At 43.2% G+C, this 12,050-nt stretch overlaps 1 protein-coding gene and 1 long non-coding RNA gene across 3 annotated transcripts; one reads left to right on the forward strand and one right to left on the reverse strand.

Moving 5' to 3' along the window:
• The first annotated feature begins 1,190 nt into the window (after positions 1-1,190).
• LOC125011199 (phosphatidylinositol 3-kinase regulatory subunit gamma-like) lies at positions 1,191-7,006 on the forward strand. 2 transcript variants are annotated; one of them, XM_047590284.1, is made up of 10 exons: positions 1,191-1,526; positions 3,360-3,471; positions 3,588-3,686; positions 3,806-3,986; positions 4,092-4,208; positions 4,302-4,447; positions 4,569-4,745; positions 4,871-4,945; positions 5,040-5,210; positions 5,313-7,006. In XM_047590284.1, the coding sequence occupies exons 1-10, from the start codon at positions 1,472-1,474 to the stop codon at positions 5,587-5,589; spliced, it is 1,410 nt and encodes a 469-aa protein (XP_047446240.1). In that variant the 5' UTR covers positions 1,191-1,471; the 3' UTR covers positions 5,590-7,006. The 2 variants fall into 2 exon arrangements, with proteins under 2 accessions (XP_047446240.1, XP_047446241.1); XM_047590285.1 differs by having other exon boundaries at positions 4,305-4,447.
• Positions 6,056-8,684, reverse strand: LOC125011202. Its single transcript, XR_007113141.1, has 2 exons — positions 7,680-8,684; positions 6,056-7,187 (listed from the first exon to the last, which is right to left on the reverse strand). It is a non-coding gene; the product is annotated as an uncharacterized LOC125011202 (long non-coding RNA).
• Positions 8,685-12,050: the final 3,366 nt, after the last annotated feature.

The raw sequence follows: 12,050 nt of genomic DNA on the forward strand, positions 1-12,050 counted from the left end.
GTGAGCATGCATCCAGTCGTGTCTCCATCATGGCAGTTAGTTTAAGGACATTTCATAGGCACTGACTGGACACAGGAAAGAATCGTCTTACTGATGGGAAAAAGGAATGCTAGAGGCAATTACCTCCCCTGACTCTTCGCGCTTGGGTCAAAAGGGGAACGGCCATAAACGCCTGGACACCAACAGAGACAGACCTCTGACCAAGCAGGCCTTGTTTCACTCTCTCTGCAGCCACTAACGTCAGCCGGTGCAAGAGGCCCTGGCTGTTTAAATTTACAGCACAATGTCATTCTGTGTCTTGAGCAAACAACAATGCGCGTATTCATACGACATGACTAAATAAGAAGACGGTTATGTTAATGCCAAGGCCATATTTAGGACATGACGTAAGAAACACCAAATTGTCTGGCTGGAAAATAATAAGTTCTTTCAGGCCGACTATCATCGATCCACACAGGCGTTAGCACACTTGTTCTCGTGTCTTCTGCGGCGTGATCTCACAGCGGCAATAATTACAAACGGCGGCCAAGATGCCATTTTTGCTGCTGAACGTGTTTGACAAGCTCAACGAGAATATAATATTCACTTTCCAACGAGAAACGCTACTCTGTTGCAGCTCAAGCTAAAAACGTTTCAGCAGTTTGCTCCCTGAACGCCAAACTGTTGATTACAGTTTAATTACGATTTTTTTTGCAAAACCAACAGCAGAGTGCAGTTTAATTATAATCTGTGTACTCAATAGTAAATTGGGTCAACAATAAAAGGAGTGGAAATGGTAGAATTTCTAGTTGTCTGAAAATAATGAACGCATAATAGCTTAATCGTGTTCATTTAATGACTCAAACTATATTTTTTTCTTTTTCCATTCATGTCCTGCAAGGATTTTTTCAGCTGTTACTGTGAGGCTGGAGGAGAGTTGAATGAAACGGCCTGGAGTGAACCACTAACATGTAGGGGTAACGATTGTGAACCAAGCTCAATGTTGGAGTAAATAACTCTTAAAATAGAATTATTTTCACCAAGGTACGCTTTACTGACTTTGCTTTAAAAAAGGTATAGAGTATAAATGATAAGAGACGTGTTTTACGTGACAATGTCTGCAACTAGAATACGATCCCGTCCCCCTGCTGTCGCGGCAGGTTGGACGGCGCCAAGATGATGTTACGAACAGCCCTTTAAAGTCGCTCCACTTCCGAGATGAAGTAAAGTAAAGCGCAGCCGCACAGAGAGAAGACATGAACTGACAATCTGAAGTCTCTAGACGGGCTATGTCCAGACAATACATTTGGGCTCTGGGATGTTCACGGACTCGACCCTCATGGACTTTTCCTTTTGTCCAAATCTACATAGGACGTGGCGATTGTGTTAATCCAAGTAGCCTAGATTAGGTTCATTTGCCAGAGAGAGAGAAAAAAAAGAAACGTGCATTTTAAAAAAGGAGAGAAACCTGGAATACTATTGTGAAACAGGAATGGTTTATCCTCCCGAAGGTTTATTCTACATCGAAATGGATCAAGCACCACCAGGTAAGTTAGGGTTAAAGGCAGCCATTGTCTCGTGTGCGAATCGGGGTCGGAAAGCGTTTTCCTTTTGTCTCTCTGCTTTCTTCTCCTGCTGGCATCATCTCCTGTAAAGTCTTAAATAAAGCTGACACCTGACTAAAGCTGTGCAGGTGTAAGTAAAACGTTATAAACGCCAGGTCCTCGGCGCTGCGCTCCCCCAGCGGCTTTGCCCAGGCATGCATAGCGCAATTCACTTGCCAATTACGTAATACCTTTCAGGACCAGGCGCAGTCAGCGGCTTGCCTCTTTTCTTTTGTCCCAGCGCATATGACAAACTTAGACAGGAACGCGCAAACGTTTTCTGCATTTAGTCCTAAACTATAAAGACTGGCTCGGCGTGTGGGACGGCGCAGATTGTGCATTTTGAAGGGGATATAGCTGCGTTAATGAGCGCCGCATGAAACGACCGCTTTGTTCTCCTCTGCAGCCAGCCGTGCTTAATTTGTGCGCTAGCTCTGAAAGTAGGCTACAGGCGAGCAGAGGAGACAGTCTCATGACTTAACTCCTGCAAACTCACCAGCACTTCGTTTTTTCTGTGCGTTTGTCATTTTGATCGCATTTGAGAATTTTAACCTGTGGCTACACCATACCTATGACACACTATCCAGGCCTAAATCCGAGCCGAGTGCAATTTATATAATTATTTAAGCTCAGTTTAGATGTGTGCGCTTAATTAGAGGCAACAGAGTTTACACTTAAATTGGACGCTGTTGACGTAACAACAATACAGATGCCCTGCATTGTTCCTACAAGGCTATAAGAAAAGCTTTAGTGACAGTTCCTGGGTCTGGTGTGTTGAGGCTTAACCTGCCTATTCTGTATTCCTCATGTGTTTCATACTAGTGATTTATTTCATTATTCCATTCTTAAATTACACGGCTGTACCCTGGACTAGTCTGAGCATGTGGCTTTTGGACGAGTTTCTTGGCAGGAGGCACAAGGTGTGCATATCTAATTTTGCGGAGTTCAGGAACTGCAGCGTTTCTTTTTCGCCTTCCTCCGTGCTGCTGCACCTGCCTTTTGTTTATTTTAAGGTCAGAAAAAGAGTGGAGCTGGACGGTGGGAGAAAGCCACATTTTCTGCTCTCTGAGGGTGCTCTTGTGTTCTGCCCTAACTGCCTCATGAAAGGCACTTTTGTCCTGCAGTGAAATATATCGCCCTTCACCTCCTCTTGATGCGGTTTGCCCTTCTTTTTCATTTTTAGGAAAAGCGTTTAGTCTCTCTGCCAGGGTCACAGATATTTTTTTTTCTTCCATTAAGGTTAATGGAAAAACTATGATCTGTTTGCTTGCAACGAGTGCAAAATGTGCAGGATGAGCCAAGAGGCTCTGAATATAGTTTATGGTCTGTTTAATGTCAGTCATGCAATTCAGGACACTGCCATTGGCAAACTTTAGAAATTTGACCTTAATTTACCTTGCGGTGGTTCCAGGAATTTAAAATCATGATAATGATTTTTATTCCGATATTTTGCGTTTTTTTGTTGTTTTTTAGGGGGGGTAAAAAATAGTTTTAATTTCTAATGACTGGCCACGTTTAAGATCTTGGTAAGGATTTGGCAATTGATAGCTGTTGGAAACATGCCTGGGCTTGTCCTCAGATCTTGACAGGCTCCATCAAGGAAGGGTGTGACAAAGCGTGAGTGGGTCATGTTTACATTACTTCATCAGGTCTTGTGACAGGTGACTGCTTTACATTTGCGGCGAGAGCTCTTTCCAAGAGACAGTTTTTCCTGATGTTTTGCATTTCTTTTCATTGTCTGTCTCTCTCTCCCTCTCTCTTCTCTTTTCCTCGTAGCGCTCCCCCCCAGGTCAGCAAAGCCAGTGTCTTCCACCATGAACAACAACTGCCTTTCACCACCTGCGTATGCGCTGCAGGACGCCGAATGGTACTGGGGAGACATAACGAGGTAAAGGATCCCTCCAGCAAACACCGTCCTCTTTTCCACGCAGAATGTAATAAAGTGGGCCCGTTTGATTGATTGCCGTGTTGGAGCCGTTAAGTGTTAACTGATTGTCCCCTCAGGGATGAAGTAAACGAGAAACTCCGGGACACACCTGATGGCTCCTTTCTGGTGCGCGACGCATCCACAAAGCTGCAGGGAGACTTTACGCTGACGTTACGGTAAGAGTGAGAGTTGCACATACAAAAGAAAAAAAGAAAAGAAACGCATACTGTCAAAGGGCTTTGCTTTGTGTTTTAGACAAATCTGATTTTGTGCTTTGCTGTCCCCGCTCACGCAGGAAAGACGGGCACAACAAACTGATAAAGATTTACCACCGCGATGGGAAGTACGGCTTCTCGGACCCCCTCACGTTTACTTCGGTGGTGGAGCTCATTTGGCACTATCAGCACCATCCCCTGGTGGAGTATAACGCCACTCTGGACCTGATGCTCACCCATCCCGTGTCCCGCTTCCAGCAGGTTAGTTATTTAATGTGTTTCGAGAAAAATGCAAGTAGAAGGTCGACACTGCATTTTCTGCCTTTTACGAGCGATTGCTCATTTCTCGTGGCCTTTTCACTTCAGGTGAGAGAGGACAACGTGGACGTTGCTGGTAGGAAATTGAAGGAGGTCCACAGTCAGTACCAAGAGAAGTCAAAGGAGTTCGACCGTCTTTACGAAGCCTTCACGAAGACCTCACAGGTTAAAACCAAACTTTCAGTTATTCTCTAAACGACGTCATTTAAATTCGGCAAATCCCGGGCATTTTCTGATTGGATTTATTTTCCTGTGAAGCAGGAGATCCAGATGAAGCGTACAGCAATAGAGGCCTTTAACGAGACGATGCTGATCTTCGAGGAGCAGTGTCGTGAGCAGGAGCGCTACGGGGAGGAGTTCGAGAGGAACAGTATTACAGAGGGAGTTGACAAAGATCTGGAGAGGTACTTCATTACGTCATGATCCAAAAATCCTAAGTCCCCACTCGTAGTTTAATTGTGGTGCATTTAGCGCATATTCCTCAGACTCTAATCAGACCTGCGACCTTTACTTTTTCCCTTTTAGGTTCCTGATAAATTATGAGAAGCTCAAGTGCCGTCTCGGGGAGATCTATGACAGCAAAATCCACCTAGAGGAAGACTTGAGGACACAGGTGGAGGACTACAGAGAGACGGACAGGAAGATCAACAGCTTGCGGCCAGACCTCATCCAGCTACGCAACATCAGAGACCAGTACCTCAAGTAAGCAGTGTCAGAATATTTGTGGTGGCTGTGATTAATCTCTTTAGGGTAGCGACTCTCGCTGCTCTGCAATGTATAATTACTGTATGTTAAAATTAAAAATTCCGTTCCTCCTCTCCCTGCAGCTGGCTCAATCACAAAGGCGTTCGGCAGAAACGCATAAACGACTGGCTGGGGGTTCACAGCGACAGCCTGGACGAGTACGTTTTCAACGCATCCTCCCTCATTTAAAAGACGCGAGTCGTACGTGAAATAAAGAGCGGCCGTGTTCTAACTCCACTCTTGTCCTTTTAGCACGTACGTGTTGAAGGGAGACGAGAAGAACCTGCCGCATCAGGACGAGGCAAGTTGGTTCGTCGGCGAACTGAGTCGGACGCAGGCCGAGGAGATGCTTCAAGATAAAGCTCCCGGAACATTCCTGATACGGGAGAGCAGCAAACAGGGATGTTACGCCTGCTCTGTTGTGTAAGTATAACAGTTTGGAAATCAAGTTTCAGAAGAGTGGAAATATGTTAGAGATGGGGACGATGTGACGCTCATCTGTGCCCGTTTGTGGATTTGTTGCAGAGTGAACGAAGAAGTGAAGCATTGCATGATCTACAGCACACCGCACGGATACGGCTTCGCCGAGCCCTACGACGCCCACTGCTCACTGAAAGACCTTGTCCTGCACTATCGCCTGCACTCCTTAGCGCAACACAATGACGCCCTGGATGTTCGGCTGTCACATCCAGTGCACGCCAACGCTGCAGCCACGCCTTCTCAGCACGCAGAGGAACACAAACTGTTACAGACTCCAAAACACACGTCATCGGGGCTGCCGCCCGCCGCTCCAGAAATGTAACCCCAACGGAGAGAGACAAAAAGGACATGTTTACTGTACGCTGCGAGAATGACTGCAACAAGGTGCATCGTGTAAAGTTTTGCACTACAGTGATTCCATCGGTTTTTTTGTGAATGGGATTTCACAGATTGAAGTGGGAACCTGAACTTGAATGTCAGCTTGAACCTTTTTTTTTTTCTTTTTCTTTTTTTTTTTGTCATTTTTGTTTTCAAAGAGACTGTTTAAGCTTTCAAACTGATTTTTGTACTTCATTTATTGACGTTTGTTTTAATGGGCACCTTTTTCGGTAAGGGATGCTGACCACCTGAAATTTGCTCACTGACATCGGGTGCTGCACCTTCGTACAAGTCGATGTTGATGTCCATTTCCTGAGAGAAAGTTTATTCCATTCAGAAAATTTGACCAATATGTTAGACATGAACATATATATACTGGGTTGCTACTACAAAGTGCTTTTTGTGTGGGTAAAAAAAAAAAAAAAAAATGGTGCTGTAAACAGGCTGATTCCATCATACCAGTTTGGTGGACCAAACCATTTTTTCTGGGTAAAATGCAATGTGTGAATATGTGAAAAGTCGTGGTGCATCTTGACTCTTTGCCCCTTCCTTAACAGACATTCATATAGAGCGGATAATTATGTAGCATTAACATCCTGTAGAATACCATAGTAAAAGCATACTCAATGTTATACCCATTGGCAAAGCACTTAATAGTGAGCAAAACTACATCCCTGTTTAGTCCGGTAATTGCATTTGGGCAAGGGTAGGGCAATTAATGTACACCTGCTGATGTGCTGATCAAAACATAATCTGAAGTACTGTATGTTATATTCTGTTACTCTAAAGAAGTATAAGCTTTTTGTATTCTATATATATTTTTTCTATAAACATGCCACAAGATGAAAGCTTGAAGAAAGTGCAATCCAACAGTATTTCTATTGTTGCAATGTATGACGATGATGATGGTGGTGGTGGTGGTGAAGGTAATGCTGTTACGAGAGGTTGACATTTGCCACAAAAATGCACTCTCTTTTGGTGGTGTCGGTATGATGTGGCCTCCGATGTTTGTGTGAACTGCCAGAGGTCCGGAAGTATCCTGCCTCCATTACTTGAACTGTGGCATTGCTCGAGCTATGAATGTTTTTTTAATGACATGCAGCCTACATAGCTTAAGAGGAAAGGAATCCATGTTGAACTTGGCACATTTTTCAAGTTTGAGGACAATAGATACTCTGTACAGAGAAACCGTGAAATGTATTTCTGAGGTTGGTTTGTGGAAGGAGGTTGATTAAGGCTCTTAAAAATACATAACTCCACCGGGGGACTGAGGAAACTTCCTCGGGTGAAGCTAAGCAATGTGAGATCCTGACCTTTTTCTTGCTGAAAGACAATAAACTGATGAGGGTTTTGTCAACTAATGCAGTGTTTTTTTTCTCTGTTTTGATTAAGCAACGCAGGAAGGAACTATTTTGGTCTTTTTCTTTCCCCCCCAAGTAAACGTTACATTTTAGATTACCGTCTGGCGGAGCCGTTGCAGCGGGACGAGCTCAGCCTTGGGTCGTCGGGAGATACGAGGCGGCGAGGGCACTGGAGGACACACTGTGGACAGATGGAAGAGAAAGGAAGTGATAAAGACAATAGCAGGATATGCGCAGGCTCTTTCCCCGCTCGGTCTGGCCGCCATTGAGTCACTAGAGAAAAATGTACTAACTTCACAGGGAACACGCAGTATTTTGAAACGCAGCTTCTTTCTTTTGAGGATTCTGCGAAAGGAATGCAGCCTGACACTCGGGACTCGGCGGCGGCCAAAGTTTTGTCACGTAGTCAGTGTTATCTTCACACAAACTCAACCACTTTAGCATTTTAGCAAAAAAAGAAACTCATAACCCCTAGTGAGGACTAGGATGATGACCCTGGATGGCACCGCTGCACTGGTCCTTTGAGAGCATAGCAACAGGTGGCCATTCTCAACTACCACATAAGGTCTGCGTTAGGTAAGGATTACGGAGGAGCAGAAGGCAGGGATGTACCGAGGAGAGGGGGCGGGGGGTGGGGGGGTCTCAGTTCCAGGCCACGGATTACCTCTCCTACCTGTGTCAGCACGGAGAGCCGGAGGACAGGCAGCGTGTGTGCTCTGCTAGGATTGACCAGATGCAGTGTGGCTGGATATATCGGACGGACAGAATGTACCGGAGCTGAGTCACCCTCGGGCTGCGTGAGTGTCCTAAAGACACAGACAGACAGAGAGTGGGCAGAAAGCAGGAGGGACAGGAAGGAGTATTCAGAACATTTCTCCCGCTCCTGTACAGGATGGCATGTAAAAGTGAAGGCTGGAAAGGTCAAGCTGGGCCTTTTCCTACATTTCCTTTCACCGGGAACACACTCACACCTGGCTGTGCCCCCAAGCTATTTACTTCTGTAGCAGTTTAGCTTATCCTACTCCCTTTCCTTAGCTTTCAGTGTTAATCTTTGTATAAAAGAAAAAAAAAACAGCAGCCCCCACTTCTTTTTTTTTTGTCTCGTGAGCTAATTTCTCTTCCTCCCCTTCTACTTTCTTGTCAACACACCTCAGTCACACAGCTAGCTCCTTTAAATTCATCCCTTTTGGCTTTTCTCAATTTAAATAAACCCCGTGTGTGTGTGTGTTGGGGGGATGGGGGTAGCAGGACGAATTACCTTTGGAGTCACGCCTAAAATACACACACACCATCAACTGTCTCGCAGGCTTTCAGAAAAAGAGGTTTTCGCTTTCAGTTTGCGGCAGCCAATGACGTCCCTCCTCCCCTCTGTCTCCGTCCGATTCCACGGTTTCACGCTCACCCGTCAGCCAATGGGAGCCGGAGACCGAGCCGAGCCTCAGCCAATCAGCGGCCAGTTGCTATGTTGGAGGCAGAATCGATAAGAGTGGGATTTTTTTTTCCTCTCGCTCTCTCCCTTTTTTTTTTTTTTTTTTTTTTTTTTTACTAGCTCACATTATAGCGGGCTTATAGGCTGAAGGCAAGGGATCCTGTTGCCTGCCAACCAGCATGTAGGCTACAGACTGAGCCATTATATACACCAGATTTTCTTTGAAACCACCACTAATAAAAACTATCTATCGTTATCCTGTCATCTTATTATTTTAGGGTTTAGGCACACAGGGGGATCGCTACTAGGTTGCTGAGGTTATGGAAAAGTTAGCAAATTAATATGGAAAATTGCTTTCGAGGCTGGAGGAATTATGCTCGATGCACGTCTTTCTGAGAGAAAATGATGTTGTGAAAGTTTGAACTTAATTGTTTTCTTCCTCTCCCACTTTGTTTACCTTTAATATACTCTCTATCCTTATGAAAAGTATAGAAAATGTCTATCAATGTAAACATACAGCCTAAATAATAGCCATAAATGAACACTGTACATCTGCAGTAATTACACTCGTTTATATATAATTAATATAGCAATCCTGCTCTAAACTCTCTTCATGAGTGTCAACTGTTACCCACTGACTAAATATGTTGATTGCATTAACATTTTTAATCATATTAATCATGATGATGGATTAATCTGCATTAATGCGATAATTGTGCCTTAATTAAGGACCTCACATTTTATGTTGCTTTTTACGCAAGCTCTGAGTTGATGACTTTAACACAAGCTTTGTGGTGTATTTTCATAAACAGAGATTGTGTCAAATTTAACACAATACAGCATGTGTGTTAAAAAAAAAGTGTTAATCCTATTAATAAGCAAACAGAACATTTGTATTTATCATACAATAAATCAATTAAACATTTCATCATCATTTTATGCATTAAAAAATGAAAAGTATAACAAAATTCCTTCACGGTCCCTTCCATTCAACAAAAGTCATGGAGGGTACTTGACATTTGCATGCATCAATTAGTTCTGCAGTATTGTTAAGGTGGAAAAGGTTCTCGCAGATCTCTCTCCACTTGCTGAGAGGAAAAATAGGTTTTTCCGTTATTATTTCGATGGTAAAGTGACACAAAACTCAGTCCGTAAACAACTACTTACACTTTCAGATTCAGATTCAGAGTAGGAAAAAGTTTATTTGTCCCCAGGGGGCAATTAAGGGCACACAGAGCAGGCAACAACGACATAAGACTGAGTAGAAAACCTCAGTTAAAATAAGTGACATAGAATAAATCAATTGGAATAAATGTACATATAAAACAAATGAAAAACACAAACCTGGGGATGAGTAGTGCAAATGGCATGCAATAACATTATATACACTGTTGATTCATTTAAAAGCATGCTGCTTTGACTCTGATGTAGCTGCCTCTGTGTCTTCATTGTAATATTTAAATGAACCAAGGCATAATTTAACGATGTTATGATTTGGTACAGATAGGTTTTAAATAAACTATTTTACTTATCCAGTGTTATTGATACGATACAGCACACCCTGCTGTTTTATTAAAGGAAGCATTGCGAGGCGTTCACAGACACACTGAAAGCAATGATGGAGCTAAGGGCCACAGATCACACCAAAATGAGAGACGACACTGAGCCTGCTAAGAGATAACTTAATGCTGCTTGTTGACAAACCATTCAGGAGAAATGTCAATCCAGATCCACGACCCAAATCAGATTTGTAGACACCAGCTTAGGCAGGGACGGGAGATGATCCCACCACTACAAAACAAGCAGCGCAAGGTCCGCACACCTTTTGCATGATTTCCTTCCAATTCAGGAGCATACGATGTTGAGCTATTTCTCAAGGGAATAGAAATTCTGCCAGTGATTTCAGCTGTATTAAAGCCCGAGCTCTAGGGACAATCTCATTGCGGGAGTTCAGCTCTCAAATAGATTAAAAAAAAAAGAAGCACCGGGCATGTGGCCAGTAAACTTAATGTGGCACAGGGTGGGCAGACAGTAGCCCTGGTGCAGATGGCAGAGAGGCATCAGGGTTCAAATCAGAGGCACCTTGCTCTGAAAGCATAACTCTTACCTGGTAGGTGGAAAACTCAGCCAAGAGAAGGAAGGGTTACAAAGTTCACGGGGGAGGACAAGAGCCGCGTCAAGGCCAACATGTCGACGAGATAACATTTGCAGTAAGAAAAAAAAAAAGTGCATTGTTAAGATAGTGGAGGTTACTCAAGTATAAGATATGGTGATATTATAGCAGCTACCACAAAGTAATTATGTGTTTTTTGTTAGCTGGTAAGACTTAAATCCAATCAGTGAAACTCTACCTCCTCCCTTATGAACCCTTAATCTGTCAGTTTTGTCTGATTATGTTTTTCTTTCCTCTAAAAGTCTAGCCAGAAGACAGAGGCCTGATGAAAATGTCAGACATACCCTGCACTTACAACAGAGCGGTAATTATGGTGACCACTTTGCATAGGATGACCCTCACACTATTTACTTTTTTCTCCCGCTACATGGGAAACTCTGGGAGCAAGATGAACACTCTGCCATAATGGAGACATAAAATACGGGGGGGAAAAAAAGAAGCATAATAATCAAGTTCATAGAGGAAGCAAAAATGAGAGAATACTGACTTCTTGTATTCGCACCTCACCTGCTTATTAAACCCTTAAAACCAGTTTTACAAGGGACTCCCTAGGCAGCAACCTAAAGAACAAAGACAAAGAAAAGGAGACACTTATATTTGACAAATTTAACGGGTAAAGCATTAAAGCACACAAGAGTTCTGTTTTCAGGGGTGATTTACATGAAGCCTCTTTTCCGTCTCCGGCACAAGACGCCGTGATGTCCGACGACGTCAAGAATCTGAACCGTCTGTCAACTTCTTGTGGACACGCTGTCATGTTGAACTTGTAGAGAACATATATGTAACATGTACCATCTGCTGACTGAGGATGGAGGCTGTTGTCACGCTTCAATGAAACACTAATGAGCCTCTTGAATTGCAAAACAGCACGGATCATCTCACGACTGCTAAAAATAAGTAATGTGATTAACACGCAACTTGTGTGGAAAACCGATGGCAACCACGCAAACAAGAAGCTCACTGGAGGATGAATAATGCTTTGTTTTACGTGTATTTCTTTTTATATTTCCTTTTTGAAAAAACAAATATAGGAACATTTCATCGGCATTCAAATGGGACGGATTTAAAAAGATAATGCATTACATGGCAGTAGTTATAGACCAAATCCTTGCGGGCAAGTGTCAGATTAACTCATGAAAACATGTTGGATGTTGGTTTTATACCATAAGTACAAGTTTTAAAAATCCATTGTAACAGGTACCATTTAAAGTCTGGTGTTTTTTTTTTTTTAATATATATATCTATATGTATAGTTTTTTATTATCTCATAAGCAACTTAAAGTGACGTGAGAAAAGGTTTTCTAAGTTCAGAGGTGAGCTTTGCCTTAAGTTGGCTCATGTTGTTCCATTTAAGTTATATCCGTTAAGCTAATTGTTCAGCTCAGATAATGGTGGATACCATGTCCCTACCTACAGGACGTGGTGGATGTCCTTTAGGAACC

This window comes from Mugil cephalus, chromosome 7 (genome assembly GCF_022458985.1).
Source record: "Mugil cephalus isolate CIBA_MC_2020 chromosome 7, CIBA_Mcephalus_1.1, whole genome shotgun sequence".
NCBI lineage: Eukaryota > Metazoa > Chordata > Actinopteri > Mugiliformes > Mugilidae > Mugil > Mugil cephalus.

Excerpts from the sequence above, each read along its gene's own strand:
- LOC125011199 (XM_047590284.1), top strand. The coding sequence starts at position 1,472 with ATGGTTTATCCTCCCGAAGGTTTATTCTACATCGAAATGGATCAAGCA. Across the intron at positions 4,448-4,568 it reads GTTGACAAAGATCTGGAGAG|GTTCCTGATAAATTATGAGA; the intron begins GTACTTCATTAC and ends TTTCCCTTTTAG. Across the intron at positions 5,211-5,312 it reads TGTTACGCCTGCTCTGTTGT|AGTGAACGAAGAAGTGAAGC; the intron begins GTAAGTATAACA and ends GATTTGTTGCAG.